Genomic DNA, 22,399 nt, shown 5'->3' with positions numbered 1-22,399 from the left:
TTTTTGTGCTACAGATATTGAAGTTTCCCCACTTGTGAGCCTTTGGACTTGTCTTTCAATAGATACCTTTCCACTTAGTCTTAACTCAGCCATTAAATCTTTCTTATTCATGGATACCATACCTCCTCCTAAACGGCACAGCAATGTTTCTCATGCATCCTTCTGGCTTGGAACATCTGCTCCGTCAGGTGCAAGAGCCCGTTCTGTGTGCCTTTGTAATGGTGCTGCCTACGAGTGCAGCAATCAGGAGGAACAGATTGCTCAGCCATTTGCAAGTTAATAATTCAGCATGAATTTTTGGTAGCAGTTATGAAAGATGTTAAAATATTGAGTGTATCAAGGACTGACGTATCTTTTTCTTATGATGGACATAGCACAGGACGATGCCATGAACACGTGCAAGATATGAATTATTCAAAGGACTCTCCTTACTAAACAACAGTGGTTAAGATTTCTTATCTAGTAACTGTTCTGATTTGGGGTGTCTCAATAACATTTTCAGGTTGTACTGTTGGTCTGTAATATTTGATATATTGGCAGACTGAGCTGTAAGTTTTCTTGCTTAACATCTGTAGGGGAACAGGTATGAGGAGCACCCATTAAGGTACACGATGCAGCCCAACTTGGCCTCTCTTTTTGAGCTGGCGCCTCAGCGTGGAACCAGGGAAAACAGACATGAGGTCATTTGCTGTAATGATTTGCTTGTTGCCGTCTGAGGTCAGTCTCTTCTAGGGGGTACCTACCAGATGAGAAGGGCTGCTGGGATGGAACAAATGGCTGAGATAAACCAAATTTAAAGCATAGTTTGGAAAATGATGTGGAATTGGTGTTACTTCAAAGATATGCTTGAAACCCTATCAGTAAGCGACGTGGTAGTAGCACTGTGGAGGTGTTTGGAGCTGCCTTGAAACATCTCAGAAGTTTCTAGCAGTTCTCAGAACATCTAGCCAAAAAAAAAAAATCAACTCACTAGTTCTCTACTTTGGCAACTAAATTTGACAGATGACAGATATTGTTCCTCCACTCTTGGTCCCCAGTCATTAGTGGCTTTCTTTCCTGTGTCGTTATTCATGAAAATCCTTTTCCTCCAAGTATTTCTGAGAAATGCTTCTTCAAACTGTTTTCACTCTTTAAAGAGTTGATATTGCCGGTTACACCAGACTCTTCAGTGTGCCCTGGGATCTTGCAGACGACTGTCAGGACTGCTTTTGCCTTGTCTGGTAATTATAACCACTTACATTAAGCACTGTTACTAACCCACTCTGATGTTGCCCACCCTGAGAATTCAGTGTCTCATTTGCAATCCCATAATCAAGTTGTCAAATATCACCACTGTCTTCTGGATAATCTGCATAAAATGTACGAATCTCATCTTGGCCCCTTTCTGTCTGTTTAGAGTCAGAGCCCTGCAGCTACAGTTCGAGAGGAGATGGGTGGCCACACAGTAAGCGGTGCCAAGCCATACACTTGAAAAATGACTTGTACGTACTTGGAAAGCAAACTGGCTATTCCAGACGGCTTCTCTCCAGAGAAAGAGCACTTAGGAATTGAATTTTCAGTGAATAGATTCAGGGTTTTGGTTGGTTGGTTTCTATCTTCCCAGATTCACTGCCTGCTCCAGAATGCTCTTAAATCTATATTATAGCCTTAAATTCAGAATTTGAGTATTTAAAAGAAAAAAAAAAAGGTTTGAAAAGCTGGAGTTCTTTTAGTAAGTATGTGTTGGCTTTAGATTCACTATCCCAGCTCCAAATCTCTGAAGCAGACTGAGTAACTGAAAGGATTTTATGTCTGGGAAGATGAATAGGACAGTTTTGATCACAGCTGCACAGCAAGGGAGCAACTTCTCATTAGGCATTGCCCTTCAGATCTGGAAAACGCTGTCTCATCCCCTGCCCGCTGCCCATGCACACACAGGCTTGTGCAGCAGCTCCGGGGAAGGGGAGCAAGGGGAGAGGGAGGTCAGGAGAGGGCTGCTGGGCTGGGGAGGATTCCTTTCAGTGGTCTGTCCTTCCAAGGAGGAAGATGAATTCTTGTTGGCTATATTTTTATTTAGTTTGTTCAAAAGCCATCAATGGAATTCAACAGCAGAGATCAGCCAGGGAAGACTGCTGAGTGCTGTACTGGCAGCGCTCTGCTCGCTGTGTGTGCCTTAAAAATGGCTCGTCCATCAGCCTTCACACTGCTTGTTCCCTGGCAGAGGAAATTACTCATTAACTATGCAAACGTACATGCAGGGATTCAAGTCCTAAACTGTTTGCCAAGAGGATGTCAGACAGAACTGCTTGTTTTTGTTAGGGCATGAAAATGAATGATCGGAGACAGTTATTCCTTTTGGCATTTTGAAGTTTTCATAAATGGACAGAGAGAGAAGGAGGGAGGATTTCTGTTTATGTAGAGCAAGGTTTGATCCTGCTAATGTTAATATTATTCTCCATACAAAAACTCCCTGAACAAAGGATATTTACCAGCCACAAAAGCAATCTGTCTTTCCTTTTCTTACCTGTCTGTCAAACATCATGCACTATTTAAATACTTCAATAGAATATGACCAAATCCCATTCCTTTCATCCAGCGAGATGCCATTGTCAGCTGGTAGACTCCAGCATAAGTTCATCATTAAAGGACATGGTTAAGGTTTTGCTGCAATTGGGAAAATTAAAGAGGGAAGAGACACAAATTAAGTAAAATCCTGGTTTAATCTGTTGCAGACACAGAGAAACATCAGGTGATAGAGGACAGGGAACCTTGATTTCTGCTCTGCATTGTTTTCTTTCCCTTGCATCTGTGCTTTGGGAATAGGCAGACTTGCGTTAGATTTGTCTTGCCCATATTCCAGAATTACTGGCAGGCATTGCGCAGGTTTCCAGAGAACACCAACGCCCAGAGAGAGGTTTGAGCGTGTGGGAGGTGGGGAACTGCACCTTTCAGAGACTCTCCAGAAACTTCAGAGTTATGCAGCAAGAGACTCTATGAACAAGCCTGAGCAGATGGAATTCAGCCTTTAAATGAACAATAGTTGGTTTGTCACTGCACAAATCAAGAGGAGACTTTCTTTTGCTATTAGGCAGATCAGCTAGGTGTTTGTGAGACACAGGTTTGTTTAGGAAGTGAGATGAATGAAACTCAATAGGAAAAACTGGCAACTTAATGTCTAGCATAACAGACCTCTCCCCAGTATTCCAAGGTAGATAACTGAAAAAAAGAGGTTCCTGTCAGGTGAGATGGGAATTTGGGTTCTCCAAATTGCCCACTGAAGGAGCTTCTCTTTAGCTGCTGTTTATGTTATCTCATACAAGGGGAAAATTGTTTTTCAGTCACAAAGTTGAGATATTTGCAAAATCTGAAAGCCAAGGTTGCTTACATTAACTCCTGTTGTTGGGTTTACCCAATGCAGGATTGGCAACAAATCAGAACTGGATCCCCTGCGTAGAACAGAAATAGGTACCGCAGTTGCCATGGGGTGGCAAATGTTCAGAAGCCATTATTGATGCCCTATATAGGTCACCTACAACATTGTCCTGAGTCCGGAGCTTTCCTAAAAGGGTTTCAAGGTAAAACAACGCCTGTGCAAACTGCCTGCTGCCTTGGGAGCGATCCAAGGCATTTAAATGTCTCTTGTGAGCTCTTTCTGAAGGTCACTGGGAAAGGAGAAGGCAGGAAAGGAGTATCCCACTCAAGCACTGGCTAATTCAATCTGGTGATGATTCACGTTTTACATCCCAGGATGGCTTGATATTTCATGTATTTGTTACCTTTAGTAGCAATGCAAAATATACAGAATTTTATTGTATGGCAATGATGGAGCAAGAGCTTAACAAAATCAAAATACACTTCTCCCTCACCCTTATCAGGCTAGTTATTCTCCTGAAGATACCAGTAAAACCCATAACCCTGGAAGTGCTCTGCTCTGCTTTAATGGTCTTTGAAAGCCTAGTGAAAAAGTGGGCCCAGTAGCAATTCCCAAAGATGGCAAATTCACGTTTTATCAAATGTAGTAGAACCAAGACTCCTGCCCTGTGCCTAATGAAATCAATGGAAGTCATGTGAGTGACTCTGAGAGCAGCTAGCTTAACACAGTGGTGGTGTGATACAAGAAGAGACATATATATCTCCAATTTAAGAATACACTGGGAGCAGAAATGGGCACCAGCCATGCACCTTGGATAGTGGTCAATCAGCCACCTAAGGGAAATTTTGAAAGATGGTAAGAAAAATCTTTTTTTCACTTCTTGCTGCAACAGTCTGGAACAATGAGAGCTCTTACAATAATTGGTATGTTGTGATGGCCTTCCTCTGAATCTTGCACTTTTTAAAATTAACAATTGATAAATTAATTGTCAGAGATATGGCTCTTCTGCATTCAAATTGAACTCTTGTTCTTGGTTTCTAAGTAGACCCATTTTTGAGAAAAAGATTAAGAAACCTGTATGTTATTTTCCAGATCAACAGTCTTTCCATTGTTTCAGTGTGGAGCAAAAAAACACTCCCCAAAACTAAAGAAATAAGCTTACTTCCATGGTAAGAACTATATTTGTGTAGGTGTTCCCATGTATGTACAGACGTGTCATTTTTTTATTCAGACTTTTGTTTTTTCTCTGTAGTCATTCCCCATCTGCCCCTCCCAGGCTGATAACTTGCGGTGGCGGTGGCTTACGGACCACTGCACTCCAGGACGTTACGGTGTGCTACCCTCCCGTCGTGCAGTTAAACCTCTGCCTTTCGTATTCTGTTTGCCTGGTAAGGAAAAGCAGCCAAAGCCAGTCAGGGTTTGTGCTCAGAGGCCAGTGCTCCGTGGCTTCTGTAGTTTCAGATACGGCACCATTAAATAATAATAAAAATAAATAAACACCTTGTTGCAGCAGCAATTGCTTTCACGGGTCCCTGCGCTGAGTTTCAGTTTGTGCTAGCGGGACAATAGCTGATTCAGGCCACTCTGAATCTACTTCAGAAAACAATTTAGCTTGAGTTTAACTTTAAGCACATCAGGATACGTTTTGATCATACGTTTTGGCATTTTTTTCTTAGGGGAGCCTTGAGGCTGGATGGATCCTCTATGCAAACTGCAAGATTTCCCCAGTCAGTTCTCAGCGGGAAGATTTTTCTCGCCCTGCCGTGCTCTGCGGCACAGACCTCTGACACAGGCAATGACGTTGGTGTAAAATGTCGTCTCACTCTGCAGCGGCAGAGCTCCGTATACAGCAACTCAGAGAAACAAATAGGAAACAGGATTTCCCCCAACAGGCATCTGATTTTTCAGAAATGAACCATTGTAATGGGATGTGCAGCTGAGGAAGAACTGTAATTTATACTAAATGCCTTGAGGGGCCAACTTCAGACTTGACAAACATGGCAAGTGGGACTCCCAGCTCCCTTCATTTGGCACAAAGGTCTAGCTGGTTCCCTTTTTCTCTCTGTATTTACTAGAAATAATGTTCTTGTTATGGTTTTGTGCAGGATGGATTCTGGTAACTGCCAGGCCAAGAAACCTGACCTTGTTTGTTTTGTTTGCTACAAACACTACCAGTTTTACATGCTCTCCAGCTTCTGGGAACCCAGGAGAGCCTGTGTTTGCCTCCTGCTGCAGCCTTGGGGAGATGTCCTCTCAGGAACTCAGCTCTTCAGATAAAAAGTCTCCCTCTTCGTGTGAGAGCATCCTTGAGTGAGAGCATTGCAGCATATTTTAAAAGCTTTATCTGCCTGGAAGTTTTCCAGACAGTCCTTTACCTACTGATGTCCTCCTTCCTCTCTTCTCTCCCTCCCTCCTTAAATCTTCCCAAGCAGATCCATATCATTAATATTTCAGTATCAGCTGTTCACAGGCATTGGCTACAGTGCAGTGCACTTCATCAATAAGAGCCGGCAAAGGCTGTGACTTTGCCACACTGCCTTCATCCAGCCGAGGAGTAAGAGCAAAGACAGAGCCCAGCAGAGAAACCGAGTATCTACTGAGGGTAAGGCTGCACATTGCAGTCCTCGTCTGGAGGTGCTTTTTGCTGCTGTCCCTCAGATCGTCCGGGTAATACCCGAGCAAGCAACAAGAATGGATGTCTTTAAGAAAGGTTTCTCCATCGCTAAAGAAGGTGTGGTGGCTGCTGCAGAAAAGACCAAGCAGGGAGTGACAGAGGCTGCAGAGAAGACTAAAGAAGGGGTGATGTATGTAGGTAAGAGAGAACTATTTTCAGTCTACATTTGACATGAACTGCTGCATAGATTGTCTTTGAGAAAGTCTGGGGAAATTATATTGTGGCTAAAACTTGGGAGGGAATGGCAGGAGGTCTGGATAACATCCCCAGCTCTGTCACAGAGTGGCTGTGTAAGCCTGGGGTGCCACATCCTCCCCGTGCCTCAGTTTCCCCAACTGCAAATTAGACATAGAAAAGACCACTGCTTCAGGGGAGGCAGAACTAACGCAATGTTAAGGAGCGTATGCCCAGGTGGAAGGTTTCTGCTATGACTGTTCACTGATTGTTTGCAGGGTGAGTCACTCACCCTCCAGGCATCCAAGCGCTGCTGAACTCCACCTTGCCTCTGCACTGTGAGACACACGCTGAGGAGGTCCCTGAGACGAGCTTGCAGCGTTATTAAGTGGGGATTGCAGGATGCATCTGTTTCCCCACAAACACAGCATTTTATCCTGAAATACTTCTCTTGTTCACTGATCTGTTGCATTCCCCATGCGGACGTGGGGGAATGAAATCTTGCTTTACAAGGGACACCCAAATTAATTTTACCTGAAGGATAGGATCTGGAAAACAGCACGTCTGGTGTCCTGCTGGAGACCTCTCTCACAATTAATGTGCTGTTTCGGAAACCTCCCCTTCAAGGTCACCCTTGAAACCTGCTATCTCCATTATCTAGCGCATGCAATTATATGGCTGGATGGTCAGATCTTCCAGATACTATAAAAATCTGTGAAGTCTTAGATTCCCAAGACCGATTGCCTCGGTGCTGATTACTGCACCTGACACAGCTTTTTATGTTTGCTAGATGTAGGAGTTGTTTGGTTTTTTTTTAGTAAGGAAGTTTACATGCAGGATCTTCCTGCTATCATGCTGCAACATCTGCAGCTGTATGTAGCTACTATATTTAAAACAGTTATGTTGATAATAGCTACTGATTTTGTAAATTACAAAAATTACAAAATCTGATATTTGTAAGCTACAAAGCAATTGCAAATTGTATGTGTAGCAGATCTGGTAATGTCTTCATGCCAAAATTTTAAACACTCAACTATTGGCATACTGAGAATGAATGTATGTAACAGTTCACATTTCAGTTTGAAGCTGACTCACAAGAAAAAAGGTAAACAACATCCCTGTAAATAATTAAACTAACCTCAGTAACTGAAACACCAGCCTGTGAAATGTCACGTCTAGGTGTCGGATTGTGGCATCCCTGCTGCTCTGGCTGCTTCCTGATTTGAGTGATGTCAGAAAGGGCTCTTCCAAATTTTTATACATAACTCCTCACATCTCTGTTCAGCCATATTTTCTCTCTCCACACTGCGACCTGTTTTTCATTCCTGCACAGCCATGAGGTACAGAGTCTGCTCATGAGATTCTAACCTTTTCAAAAAAAGTTTTCTAAAAACCTTCCTAAAACCTAAATCTCTGAATGAGGACCAAGTACGGATCAAGGTGAAGATGAAGTGCTTTCTCCTTTTTTTTGTTTTGGTTTGTTGGGAGGTTTGGTATACCTCCAATTCCTGCCCTGTCATGCACTGGCTGGTGCTTTGCCTTGGCGCTGACTCAGTTCCTGTTGCGTGCTGGGGTCTGCTCAGCCCTTAGGGGATATTCAGTCTTTCACAGGCAGGAAAAGTAAATGTCAGATGCTGATTAGCTGAGAGAATTGATTTTTTTTAAATAGAGGAGGTAGAGGCCAGGTATATCGATTAAAGTTGCAGTGATTAGTATGTTGCCTGTGCCACATTTTCTCAGGCTGTGCCACATGAAGGGTTAATAAGAGACCTGAACTGTTCCTTCCTTGCTCCTTCCATTGCAGAGCCCCATCCTAGCAGCATGATCTGGAGTGTCGCATGATGCAACCTAAATTTTTGGATGCTAGGAGAAAATAATACTTGTATAAAAGCTCGAGGGTCTTTTCAGAAAGCTAGGAAAGGGAGGGGGGAACCCCAAAGCCTGGGGTGGATTAAGTGGAGCCTTGACTTTTATTCAGATTTGCGTTAACTCATCACTGACCCTCCAAGGAGGATTCCAGATGTCTGGGCACAACCACCACATCTGGTGAGTCACTTGCTGCTGCCTCAAGAAAAAACAAAAAGCTCATTCAGAGGCATCCTCCTGGAGCAGATGGTGTCATCAGGGTTCTGCGGCCACCTCATCCCTCCTCTCCGAGCCACACAGGTTCAGTTCCCAGAACCTGTGGCAGAGCCCGAGGTGCCTCCCTCCTGTGTTGGCACCGCAGTGCGGTTCCCAGAGGGGCTGGGTAAAGATGCTGCCATCGCTGTGGGGTCACGAGGAGCCTGGGGTGCTCCCGCCCTGCCGTGGGGCAGGGAAGAGGGTGCATGAAAAGGGAGAGAAATCCTGTAGCACGGGCCACCTTTGCACTTAGTAAAGTCACCGTCTGCTCTCCAAACTGTAACAGCCTCTGGGTGTACTGACGTGGCTGTGGGTTCTTGCATGGTTATTGTGGGTCCAGAAGTTGATTCAGTGGGCTGTCTTTTGTGTTTGGTTTAAATAGGGAGGAATGTGATGGTGAAGTTAATTAATGAAGTTAATGCAAAGCTGCATCAGAGTGTTGAACATAAGGTCGTTAGTACTGTTTAATACTATAATTCGGGAAGCCTTGACAAAGAATCCACTTCCATTTTTCCAGAACGGTTTTCAATCATGCATGTTGCAGAAAGCCCCAACGCACCAAGCTGTACTTAAACAAAGTGACTCCAGCATGAACTCCTGCAGGAGTTACAGCACTTTATAATACCTTTTTCTGCTACAACTCTTTTCCCACTGCGCAGCACTCCACCACCTCAGTCGCACCCTTGCGATCCCAAAGCTCTTAAGGATGACTCACAGCACTCAGAGGAGACAGAATACATGAACTTTTAATTCCATGTACACAAGCTGCAGGCAAGGACTAATGGGTGAAATGAGATTGAGCATCAGATGATCGCTTTCAGATTCAGCAGACTGCGGGTTGCTGGGGAGGGTACCTGCCAGAAAGTCCGATTTCATGTGGTGCATAATGGATGGATGCTGAGCCTGAGTCATTGGGTGTGGTCAGGAGACTGGGCTGGGAAGATGAGGTGGTACATCCCACTGCCATTGCTTCTCTCACAAAATGGATTCAGGTATTTTTCTTCTACCTGCATCCGTCCTTTCTGGAATTACTTTTTCACCAGAAAATACAGCACCCACCTACTACCCTCCCCTTGCAAAAGACTTGAGCCCAGATAGTCATCTTAAATCAAAAGTCTGGCCAAAAAAATATACAGAAGTACAGCTCTTGTCTCACTAAGCATGTTTATTGCAAAACTGAACATAGGCAAGGCTAGTACAGCAAATTATATGCTTTGCCTACCTGACAACTGCTCTCTGACCAAAAAACAGCAAGGAAGTGATAAACTAGAACATCTGTGTCTGGTGTGAGAAGATCTTGTATGTCAAATCAATATTGTGACAGTCTTTTATTGGAATGGCACTGGGAGGGAAACTGAAGCGGGATGGCGTCTGAGTTGAACTGTGTGCATTTGGCCAGTTCAGGAGTACGTATTTGTGTTTCACAGGCATCATTGTTGAATGCAGTTTACGGCAGTGCACACGTAACATGCGTCATTAGGAACTGGAGTTTACAGCAGTAACAAGAATAAAGTACAAAGATTTCATCTCTTCAGTTTTAACACAGTTTGGGAGAGTGGAGTGAAATGTTGAGGGCATATTGTAGTAGAACAGCTTTGTTCTGCCCCAGGCAACCATTACAACCACCAAAATAAATTAACAATTGAGACTTACATTCAATAATACATAATACGTACCAGGCAGAACAGAGCTGGGCTGGATCTGTTGTTATCAGGGCACTGCACCTGTTTTGCTTCCCAGGCTGTTAATGAGAACTAAACGCGGTTTGTACATCATTTCTCCCACCACACCCGTGGATGCTCCAGTACCTCTGGAGTTGAAGATCTGCCTGGCTTTATATTTCTATCATTTTGACAGTTGGCCATAAAAATCCTTTTGTTGTATCAGCATGGGATTGAAAGGGGCCTGTATAGGTGGAGCTGATTTACAAAATACAGTCAAGTGGGACCAGTGAAACTTTTTGGTACATGCTTATTTAACTAACTTCCAAGAGATAAATTTAATCCTTTATTTTTGTAATGTGAAAAGGCATCTAGTTACTGTGGGGGCTGCCCATCTACCATGATTTAACATATGTGCTGCAGTATACAAATGGAAGGGATGTATAGCAGGTCACTTCAAGCTTGGAGGAAAACCACAGAGATTATTCCTCAAGGGCAACTCATGTTGCAAGCTGGATGCCCTTCTACTCTGTTAGCTTTTCTGCCTTGACAACAGCAAGATAAATTAAAATGTAAGCATACATATGGTGGACTTCCATCATTTGATATAAAAACATCTACATTCTGCATATTGCTGAGAGCAGGCACAGCCTAAGCTGAGGGACCAAAATGGGATTCTAGTGAGTAGGTATGTAGTAGGAGGGTAGTTGTCCTGTAAATTCAGCCTCAGGTTTTGCTAAAGTCTTTATTAGAAGTACAGACTGAAGCTTTAAATGACCACTGCAGCCAAGGATCCTGCTGAAAGGCCGGGGGGAGCCACAGGTGAGACTCCATGTCTTGAGAGACTGAAGTAGGTGAGATTTCACCAGGTCACTTAATACACATTCATTTTTACAATTAGCTTAACATTCATTTACATCCACTCAACTGTTCTTTTCATTTTGGAAATATTTCAGGGACAATTTTCCCTACCTAAGCATGCTGTAATCAAGACTTTTCAGGTCTAGGCATCTCCAGACAATTTGTGGTTGAAGTTATCCAACTCCCAACACAAAGGTGCTCATTGACTTCACTGGGGAAGGAAGCTGGTCCCTTCTGCCACCTCCACAAAGGGCTTGTGTCCTAGCAGGAGGTGCTGGCAGCACCACTGCTCCTCACCGCACCTAGTAAGAACAGGCAGCCATCCATGTCCAGAAACCAGAGGGTTCTTTGCCATGTAGCACTGATGGACCATGTGTTTCCTTTCACAGGTACCAAAACCAGGGAAGGCGTGGTGCAAAGTGTGACCTCAGGTAAGAGCACAGCCCTGAAAAGGATGTGGAAATCTGTGCTGTGTGGCTGGACATCTTGATAAGGCCATCGTTCCTGCCACATGGAAGGTCCCTGGGCAACACCACTAATCTGCATGACCTTCCAGTTGATGGAAGCCACGGAGTCAGGGACCCTGAGGGATCTTTCTGGGTATCCAAAGCTCCAAGGCTGGGCAGCCCTCTGAACTGCCTGGAAGAGAGATGAATGGATCCTTTCCCTGGAGAATTTCATGACTAAATGACTTTTTTTTTTTTCTTCTCCCTACCCAGATGTATTAAATCAAACAGAAGGTACCCAGAGAGAGGTCATATGCAGTCTGCAATGCCAAATACCTTATTTGCACAGATGTCTCTTAGTATCTTACAGTGAATTTTTCATTCTCCAGTTGGCCACAAAGACAGGCTGCAGTGCTGCTCTCTGAGCAGCATTTTGAGTCAGACAAATGTACGTGATCTAAATGTACATGATCTACATTCAGACATGACCTCACATAAAAAAATCCAAGTAAGGACTGTATCAGGCCAAATTTCTTCTCTTACCTTAATGCAATTGTTTTATTGCCCTATTGGCAGTGCCTAGATCATTGACTTTCTGCTTTTCTTGAAACCCTAGTTGCTGAGAAGACCAAAGAACAGGCCAATGTGGTGGGAGAAGCTGTAGTAGCCAGTGTGAACACAGTGGCAAACAAGACTGTAGAAGGAGCAGAGAACATCGTGGCTACTACAGGAGTTGTAAGAAAGGTATGTTTGTTTCTTCAGTGATGTGCAATACAGAAGAGTTGTCTTTGCATTACATTTACAATATCTGCAAACATTTACAGCTGATGGTTTTACCTATTCAATGAGAGGTTTTCAGCAATATCTGCTTTTATATAATGTTTAATACTATTATATAACGCTTAATCTGTAATCAGAGAATCATTTAGTTCAGAAGGCACCTCTTGAGATCACCTAGGCCAACACCTTTAAGGGTGAATGAGAGCAGGTTGCCCAGGAGTTTTGAATACCTCCATGGATGGAGACTCCACAACATCCCTGAGTAACTTGTGTCAGCATTTGACCACCCTCACAGGAAAGAAAGAAGTATTTTCTTGTGTTCAGATGGACACGTTAATCAATTTGCTTGTTGTCCCATCAGTGGGCACTGGTGGCAAGAGTCCGGCTCCCCGTTTTCTTATGAATGTAGAAAAGCATTTTTTCCAGGGACTTGAGTAGAAATACAGGCAGGCTGCAGTGAGCACCCAGAGCCTCATACCTGTTGTACAGAAGCATCTGGTCCCAGCAGAGAGCCTGATCCTCTTGCTTTGCTTTGTGCTGATGTTGACAACAACCAAGCACTTGATAAGGGCCACGTGACCCAAATCATGCACGGATTAAGCCTGATTCAAACAAGATGTCTTCTGTCCTCCAGCCTAATTTGAGAAACTGGGTTGCTTCAAGTGAGGGGATTAAGGGGCATGTGAAGGATCAGAACAGCTCCCTGGATGAAGGCAATGTTGATCATTAGAGATGATGCTTTCACCGGGCGGTAACAAACAGCATCCATTTGTACAGTACATGAGGCTGATATTTGGCAGCTCTTTGGCAGGCCCGGCTGCGTTTCCCCTCTTTAGAGAGCTGTGGTCAATAGTGTTGATAGCAACATAAACTAGATGAGTCACAACACACCCAAACCCAGAACTGAAGCAAAGAGAGGCTGGCCAAAATAGTTTTAATTGTTCAGACAGTTGGCTGATAAATTTCCTGGCCTGCGTATAAACACATTGTGAAGTGAAACAAAACTTCTGCACACCATATAAGTCCTGAGAGAATAGCCTAACAAAAGAGCAGAACAGCAGCTACGAGTGACGCAAAATGTCGTCCTGAAAGCATGTGAAAAGGGCAGATACAGAAGTTCTGCTGAGCCCTTGGGATAAGGTTAATCTCTGTTCCCACAGGGAACAGCAGTTAGGCTGCAGGAGTGCAAACATTCCTAATTCTGTGGGTCCAGACTGCCCTCTCCTACCTTTTGACTGGCTGGGTGCGGGGTGGTTGACCCAGGACAGCTAGGAATTTGCTGATGGTAGGAATCTGTCCTGCAGATACTGAACTGTCTCCCTTTCTGGCAAGGACAGAGCAGCAGCAATCCTCTTCCCTTTTGTCCTAGTGAGATCCTTCCCTCAAAGACTGATGAGCTACACATTACAGGTGGTAATTTCACAGCCCAAACCAGCTGATGTTACCTGTTTCCATCCTTGTGCAAATAGTCCCCTAGAAAATCAGTGATTCCTTCATCCTAGTAATGGTTCTGGGTTATGCAGACTGTAGGCAATATACAAAAGTGAGTTTTCCAGAGGGTTAGAGCATCTGAACTGTCAGTGTGGCATCTTCATTCAATGTCTGCCTGCTTAGAGTTAAAATGGGGATTGCACAAGAAATAAAAATGTGGGATGTGTCCCATGCTAAAGGGCAGACTGAGGGAGCCAGGAACCTGCTTTGGATATGACATCATGGTGTCATGCCAAATAGCAAAGGTGGGCAGCAGAATGGAAATAAGAGGAGAAAAGCAAGGTGAAAGAAGTCACAGGAGAAAGAAATTCAGGAAAAGTATTTGTTTCTGTGAAAGAGAAGGGTTATCTCCTCTAGTGTTTTACTTCAGCTTAAATTAGGAGTGCAAATCTTCTAGTCATCCTCACTCACTGTGCTTCAGGTGCATCTGCTAGATACCTTTTGGGTAGCAATGACAGGGAAGATGAAACTCCAAGTGCCTCCCAGCTGCTAATGTTTCATGGCCATGGGGTCAGAGCGGCTGCAGAGGGAGGGCCCTGAAAGGAGCGGAGGGGGCGTGCTGGGCCCTCACACCCGCTGTTTTCCCTCCGGATATGCTTCTGTTGTGCTCCACAATTTGCTAATGGAAATAGAGCCAGAAGCTGCCAAGAGCAGCACCAGGCACTGTAATGCATTTGAGAGACCCGCTGGAGATACGCTGAGAAGAGTGATAAGGTATAGCAGTTAGATCTTTAAAAAACAAATACCCACTGTTAAAATCTTGCAATCCTGAAATTATGCACAAGCATTCCAGCCCCTGAAGTTTGAGAGAGCTGTTGCATCCAGTGCTGAGACTTGTTCATGCTCCATCACATCCTCCTCCTTTTGAACTGCAAAGAGCAGTTGCTAATGTCTTGTTTCTGTTTTCAACAATGATCTCCAGTGTTGTTCGCTGCTGACTTTGTAGGCAGGTTGTTCACAGCACCCGGGGGTCTGTGTGAATGCACGGGGAGCACTGAGCCGTGCAACAGGATGACTTGAATCTGGAGAGCTGAGTGGTCCAGGAGGCGTGTCCTCAGCTCAGCATTCCCAGTATTAATATCAATTACGGAGAGCTTGTTGGCATTTAATCTGTGCATTTGATAGCTCGAATCAGTGACAGGCACATACTTGCAAGGAGTGGGGCAGTCTGAGGACTCTGGATTAAGTTTTGCTTGGGGCTGCAGCTGCGAGGTGGTTGAGCTCTGCAGGTGCATCAGGTGGTGACTTTGGCCGTGGGGAAGAATCCAGCCCTTTGTGGAACAGGGCAAGTGCTGAGATGTGGACACACACAGGGCAGCTGGCAGCCCACTAGTGGCTCCTTGCTGTCCTCAGTGCGAGCGCTCGGAGACAGGCAGAAGGAAATGTGGCTGAAGTGACGCTGCACCTACGGAGGGGTGCCAGTCGCCAGGCGAGAGCAACCTTGAGTAGTGCTGGCACTGCCTAGCAGGGCTTTGGCACTGGCCTGGTCACTGCTGAGTGCGAGAAAGTATTGACCGATTTGAAGGAGGTTTTAAGAATTAAGTAAAAAATATGTAAGTTAAAGAATTATTTTTCTGATGTACAAAGGAGTGAGACCCATCAGTAATTTGTTTTGTCTGTGGCTCTGCATGCATCCCAGTCCCTGGGGTGGACATTAAGGGATTTTAGTGAGATAACCACCCCCTAAATATCCCTGTTTTAGAGGAAGATTATTTCTTTGTCTGCATGACACAGCACAAAGTTTGCTGCATTGCAGACACCACGTGGTTGGGAACAAGCGCATGTACGTACACACACATACTCACAAAACGTCCCTCAGGGAGTGGAGGAATTTCCCCAGTAGCTGATGCTTCCCCACACCCTCCACCTAGATCCTCCCTTTAGATCTATCTGCCCTGACAGTTTTTATATGATTTAGTTGTCAGTTCATGGCTCTGTCATTTTGAATTAGGTTTGATCATTTTATTTCACTCCATTAATTACGTGAGCAGTTGTCAGTTATGAGCAACCGCAGGGCGCATTCATTGGATCTCATCTTTTCTCTCTGCGCTTGATCTAGCACACGTGAACCGTACCCCAGCTTATCGCTTTCATAACCACTGCATATTTTGAATACGAACGGTTGATGTTCAAGGCCTTAATTCTGTTCACTTAAACCCCGCGACACCATCAATGCTGAGGCAGTTGCACCAAAGGAATTAGAAGCAGAAACTGATAAGTGACCTCCCTGTTTAGGTTAGTTTGGGCAGGGTGAGTGCCACTTATGGGAGAGCAACCAAGGGCAACTGAGAGGCCACGGAAGTCAGAGCTGCTGAGCAGGAGGAACAGGGAAATAAAAAGCCAAATGACCTTACAATTAAGTAGAATAAATAGTCAAAAATTTCCTCTTTGTATTCAAACTTCTTCCTTTGTATTCAAGCTTCCCTGTACTTCACTGATGCAGTGATGCATCCTGGTGGTGTCCTTCAGTGTCCCATGGGGCAGAGAGTGGAGTGGGGTACTCTGCCTACAGGCACTTCTTGTGTGCTTCCCTCTCGGTCTCATTATTGCATCCACACATATGTTTTTCACCTGCAGAATGGCTGAGTTAGTGGCACTGGTGAAGGCCTAAAGTCTACAAGACTGTGTTTGTGCTTCACGGCTAAAGGCTGTGCCCCAGTAATCCTGTAGGATAAAATGTAAACATCATTAAATATGTATTATTTGTATAAGCAGCCCCAGGAAACTCTAAGAGAGTCTGGCTGTGAGTTGGATCAATACAAAGCTACCCCAAGAGGTCCACCTGGATTTGAAGGCTAAGACAGGAATTCTGCACGCCTGTCTGTCCATCCTGTCAATAGGTCTGCTCACTTTAATCACGAGTTGACCTCTTAGTCAGAGCTGTCAGCATCACTCCAAGCATATTCAGCCCAAATGCATCCAGGACAGCCCGTCCATAGGAGCTGTCAGGTTGCCTGAGGGCGTACAAGGGAGTGGTTTGGGGATGCTGCCAAGTAGCATCGCTTTTGCTCCAGCGCCCAAGGTCAAGAGCACTATGTGAGGCCAAACCTTTCTCCACCTTATGCAATTGATGTCCCATTGCAGGCTGTTAAATTTGTAGCAGATTAGGTTGCCAGTGAACCTCTCTGGTTTTACAGCCTTAAAATAATAATAATAATAATAATAATTAAAAAAAGAAGAAATCTTGCGTGCAGCTGCATTTCTTGGGTTTTTGACGAGTAATGTTCCAGCATCCAACATTTAGACTCTGCATGCTTTCTCTGTTAGATAAGGAAGATTATCCTGATAAGGTTGTTCATCTCAGAATTTTTGGAGATAGTTGGAAAAAAACCACTGACCTACAACATAATATGGATAAAAACATAAATTTCATTTCATGTATGGACTCAGCCAGCAGAATGTAAAACACAGTCGCTGAGCTGAAAGAGGGAATTTGATCGAACCTGTGAAATACAGAAATCTGAAGAATCAAATTGTAGGTTTTTTTTATTTTTTGCAAAACCTGTGGACTTTTAAAATCTGTTTTTAAAAAACATACTAAAATATCTGAACCCAGAAGCCTATAGTATACTCTATTTAAGACCTCTTAACTTTGTACAGGAATGGTTTTATAAATGGCAGGTCCTAATTTGTTGAGTTTTTCATTAGTGATATCTGAACACGTAACTGTTTCATAAACTTGGTGAAATATTGTATTTTATACATATACATCTTCTATAGTATATATATTTGATGTAAAAAAAAAAAAAATATATATATATATAAAACTACTTAAAAACTTGTATAGTATTCCTGTAATGAATTCTAAGGTCTTGTGTTTCACTTAACTATTATGTTAAACTACCTTGGTTTTCTCTCTTCTCCAGCCAAAAGCGATTAAACCCCCCCCAAGAAAAAAATACAAGAAACAAACTAAAACAGGGGTGTTTTTCATTTTAAATACTTTTTCTAAGACAATATGTAATTTCTGAGAGGAAAAATAAATCTGCTTGCCATTTAAGAGCAGGAGGAACATTACTAATTGCTTTGGGTTGCAACATGCCTTTCCCTCAGAATATTTTATCCCATTTAGTGAGGAAATGCACACTCAAACAGTGGCGGAGTTCTTGGTGTCCTCCAGAGAAGCTGGATTTCCACCCTTGCTTTCTTGCCCAGCATCACTCTATGAGTCAGTGTTAGAGCTGGGGCTGGTACCCAGGAACTTCTGGGTCTTCATCCAAAGTGAAGGCCCTTGCACCACACGGTCCTCCCCTGTATGTTGTTTTCCTGACCAGTCCCTGAGATCCCCAGCAGCTAACGCCCAGCTGAGGAATGCAGCCCTTCCTCATCTTGTGCTCGCTGTTCTGAGCAGGCTGGGAAGTGCGTGAGAAAAAGGCTGTGAGAAGACATCCCTAACACGGCCTGACACCTCTTCATCCTGCCATTGTGCTGGTTCCTCCACCACAGTTTAGAAACACTCTCCAGAAACATGGTTGTTTCCCTTTCTAAAAACAGATGGATGCGTCACTTTTATCCTTCTGGAGCAGGTTCCTGGCAGGGAGCACCATTTAAGGGATATAATAAGCAGCACAATAGCTGAGCAGGAATTCTTTAGCCCATCCATTGCTCTCGGATGCAGCATCCTGAGGAAGGGATCCCCTTTTCCCTGACTATTCCCACATTTACCAGAGCTGAACTCCCCTCTTGCAAGAGCAGTAGGTGCTCATTCCCTTTAAAAAGAAGGGATGCGCTGCACTGGTGTTCATATGGGCTGTCCCCCAGTTTTCCCGAGGCAGCTCAGCACCCCAGGCTGTTGCCTTTGTTTCACTTTCACAATTTCATGCGGTAGCTAGTAACCCACCTGCCTCAAATTGTATTTTAAAGGTTTACAAGCAGGTTTTTAGACTGTTAGGTGGAAAGAAAAGAAACCCGCAATGCAAACCAGTGACAACAGCTGCAACTGCAGGTGCTTCAGGGCACTCCACGTAAGTTTATTTGTTGCTACCAAATTTCTTCACACAGAAGGAGTCAAAACTCTGGTCTCGGTGACAGGAAGGAAAACTTCAGAAAAATAACTGATTTTCCGTGTGAAAAAGACCCTAAATGAGGCTGTAAGAAATTGAATTGCTTTTTCATAGACATCTGCTCTAACAACCCCCACAAAAAATGGATTTTGAGCAATATTTGCCATCTGTTAAACCTGGTATTTTATTTGTGTGTGCAATGCTCAAACCCATGCCGCGCAGTCTGCTCAAATAGTCTGAGATTCAGGCGAGGACTCTGCAGGTGCAGGTGAGGACAAACATCTCCCTTGTGACTTGGCAGGAGGACCTGGCTGCGCCGCAGCCGCCCGAGCAGCCGGGGGCGGCGGGAGAGGGGGCCCCCGTGGCAAGCACAGACGGCGGTGGACAGGTAAGGTGATGCCATGGCTTCCCCGTGTCCCCGGGCTCTCGAGACCACACGTGGGCTTTTTCTGTGTTAACTGGTTTTCTCCAGGACAATCTCCCCCTTGCTATCATACATCTGTGATCATACATCTTGTGATCATACATTTGCTGCATGTGGAGCCCATTGCTATTCCCATTTTCAGGACTTATTTGACAAAACCCAGGCTATGGGTTCTCACTTTTAGCTCTTCCTTTTTTCGGACCAAGAATTTGCCACGAGTGACAGATCGGACAGATTAAACTGCTGCCTGATTTGGGCGTGTAAACGTACATATATGTTATCCTATGGTTTTGTCATCATATGGAATAGCTTCTCCCTGTTTGCAGCCATACTTTAGAAGAGCTTTAGGAAACAAGTTAGATTTTTCTATAGATGTTTAGATAACAAGCTAGATTTTTCTATAGATTTTTCTATACTTAAATTAGCTCTTTTAATTTTTGGCCTGTTCAACCTGCAATGTCCTTTCAAAGCCCTGAGTGGGTTTTTATATGGTGACTACCAACATGGATTTTTCTCTTAATTTTATTTATATATGTTTTTCACTGGAAATATTTAACTGTTTTCCTGTCTGTCTTCTCTCACAGGGTGAAAATGAAGGCAATTAATCAACTTAGTGACTTGTAGCTCAAAAGACAGCGTTCCAAGAGCATACATGGAAACATTAGCTGACACTACAACAAGAAAACCCCACTCTCCATAGACTAGCTGCATTCAGCTCTGTAGTCTTTCACCTCTCTCATAAGCAAATCGTACAATATATTTAAGCCAGACTCCTCCGATTTTAAGTAAAGCGTAGCCGTGTACCAGGGTGTTGTGTGTCTTCCTCCCCACCTCCCTCGTGGCTTCCCGACCCGCTCGCTTTGCGTGTTTTGGTCGGACTCACTGATCTGTATCTCGCATCCATCTGCACTGGCACTTGGGATCTCTAGGTATCGTGGAAATATTTTTTTTTTAACTAATAAAAAAAAGTATTTGAACAAGTTTTTTGTTTTCTCAGTTTTATTTGCACCTTTTAGATGTTGATCCTTCCAAACCAATGAACCCTTCCTGTAAAAGCGTGGTATTAAAATACAAGGATCTCAGGGCTGTAAGGGCCTTAGATCATGATGTAAAAGATGGGGAACAATGAATTTCTGAATAAATAGTGTAGGCAGGCTATCTTTCTGTCTCTCAGGACTGAAAAATAGAGATTGCACTTTTAAAATATTCCCACAAGTTTAAGAGAGAGTTTATGCGGGAAGGTGGAAAAAAAGGAGGCTTTATAAAAGAACATGAAGATCACATTGACCTCGGTTAATGTTTGTTTTTTGCTGTTTATTCTGCTTACACCAGAGCTTGAAAATTCGATCCTGACATCTTCTGGGTATAATGAATGGATAGAAGGTAATTAAAGAAATCTGATGCGCACTGACCTCTTAGATCAGAACTGCATTACTGCTGGCAGCAGCAGGCAGGATTCCCCTGAAATGCGTGAGTCCAATAACAGGTGCCAAAGGAGAATTACTGGTGCGACATGAGCACCAGGACTGGTACCAGTTACAGCAGCTGGTCAGTCTGCAGGTAAGCTGTAGAGCAGTAGAGACCATCCGCATTCACAAACGTAGAGAATGGGAGGATGTTGCTACAAGCTCATTGCTGTAAATAATGAAGAATGAGTTTAAAACACGTAAGTGTGGATCTAAAAACAGGGTCTTTTATTCACCTACAGGCAGAACACCCATGAATCCATGAGAAGCCAGTATAAACTGTAGAGATCTAAGCTGCTTCAGAATCAGACCATTAATCTTCAATAAGCTGCATAACGATGATGGCTACGGGAGATATTACAGGAGAGATTTGCTGTAGCATGGAAGGATCTAGCAAGTGTGATATCAGCCTCTCTGACACAATAACAATACACATAAAGATTTGCCTTGCGGAGACCACAGGATTTCCATCCAGAGTGGATGTTTGATCTTGACAAGGAAAGGGAACAAAAGAGCCATCGCAGAGATAACAAGGCCCCTCAAAGGAAGGTATATCCGATATGTGCATAGTCTTTTTTGATGTCCTGCAAAACATCTGCGGAACTTGCCAATTAAAGAGTAACTGAAATCGAGGCCAAGGTAAGAGGGCATAAGGGGCTGTGATACTCATGCCCAGCAGCAGGAGGCTGGAGCTTATTTTTAGTGCTTGCTTGAGAGAGAGGGGGAAAAACCTCTCTGCTCCAAAGCTTTGCTTTATGGGGGTACAAAAATAATGTTCTGCCAGATGGAGGGAAGAGGAGTTGGGCATCCTCACCAGCCCCACACCAGGCACTGCCCACCCAAGGAGAACAGAAGTGCCGGTCTGAGCTGCCTTTGTCAAAGGTAAGGAAGGTGAACACTTGTTTCTTCTGAAGTAGAAGGGTCTGTCATAAAAGAGCCAAAAGATTGTCTATTAATTATTCAATTAAATTTTGTTGTGCGTCTGTTTGGTTCACTGCATGGAAAAGAAATCTGTACTTTTAATGCGTGTTCAGACAAGCGTGACGAGAAGCGATAGAAGGAAACTGAACAACGGAAGGATGGAGGAGATGTGTCAGGATACATCCTGCAGCAGAAGGTGCTTTCGCAAGGGAGATGCTGGGACTCCTCTGCTCCAGGTAAAAGCTGACAGAGGTGAACACTAGCAAAATAATTTTTTGCTGACAGGTCATGGTCTGGGCAATCGAAAGTTTCTTTTACACATCTTGCCTTGTGAATTATTGAAGTGGGCCTTGTATGTGTGTTACCTCTCTCGTGGAAGTTGTCAATTTAACTCCACCGTGATGAGGCAGCACTTGGCACCCGGCACGGCAGAGCCACAGTCCGTCCCCAGTGACGTGACTCCAGGTGCTCGCGCTCAGGCCTCCATGGTGATCCAATGAGCCAGGAGCAGCCGCTGCCAAATGTTGCCTCAACTTTACCATACAAGTGACCAAGAAAATGCTGAAAAGCATTTTTTTCCCCTTGTAACAGCAAAACTTACCATGTATATTTGCAGTGACGCTTTATTAACTGACTTGTTTTGATACAGTTCGTAGTATTTGAGAGCTCTCTCACAATTGCCTTTTAGCCAAGGGCGTGCAGGGGCTGGATTTTTCAAAGATGTTCATCTGGTCTGCAGATGAGAAAGCAGTGGCTCTCTCCAGAATATCTCAATGTGCATTCCACTAATTTAAATGCAAATCAGGTAATGATACACTTCCTAAAAATCCCACTTCATCTGAAAGTCCTATTTTCATTTCTTCATCATGCACGCTCTAAAACTGAGCTCAAAGAGAAGCCAATTAAAAACTGAAGGGCTGGTATTTTTAATACTGTTCTTCATAAGATATATGCAATCACACATTCTCACCACTTTGAGACTTTTTTCTATATTGAAACGTAGCTTATTTTAACTGTTTCATAAA

At 43.9% G+C, this 22,399-nt stretch overlaps 1 protein-coding gene across 1 annotated transcript; it reads left to right on the top strand.

The window, feature by feature from the left end:
- The first annotated feature begins 5,924 nt into the window (after positions 1–5,924).
- SNCG (synuclein gamma) lies at positions 5,925–19,808 on the top strand. Its single transcript, XM_065639268.1, has 5 exons — positions 5,925–6,164; positions 11,233–11,274; positions 11,906–12,033; positions 18,865–18,951; positions 19,572–19,808. The coding sequence occupies exons 1-5, from the start codon at positions 6,044–6,046 to the stop codon at positions 19,590–19,592; spliced, it is 399 nt and encodes a 132-aa protein (XP_065495340.1). The 5' UTR covers positions 5,925–6,043; the 3' UTR covers positions 19,593–19,808.
- Positions 19,809–22,399: the final 2,591 nt, after the last annotated feature.

This window comes from Caloenas nicobarica, chromosome 7 (genome assembly GCF_036013445.1).
Source record: "Caloenas nicobarica isolate bCalNic1 chromosome 7, bCalNic1.hap1, whole genome shotgun sequence".
Taxonomy (NCBI): domain Eukaryota; kingdom Metazoa; phylum Chordata; class Aves; order Columbiformes; family Columbidae; genus Caloenas; species Caloenas nicobarica.
The sequence above is the reverse complement of the archived record's forward strand: the minus strand, read 5'-3'. Positions and strand labels throughout refer to the sequence as shown.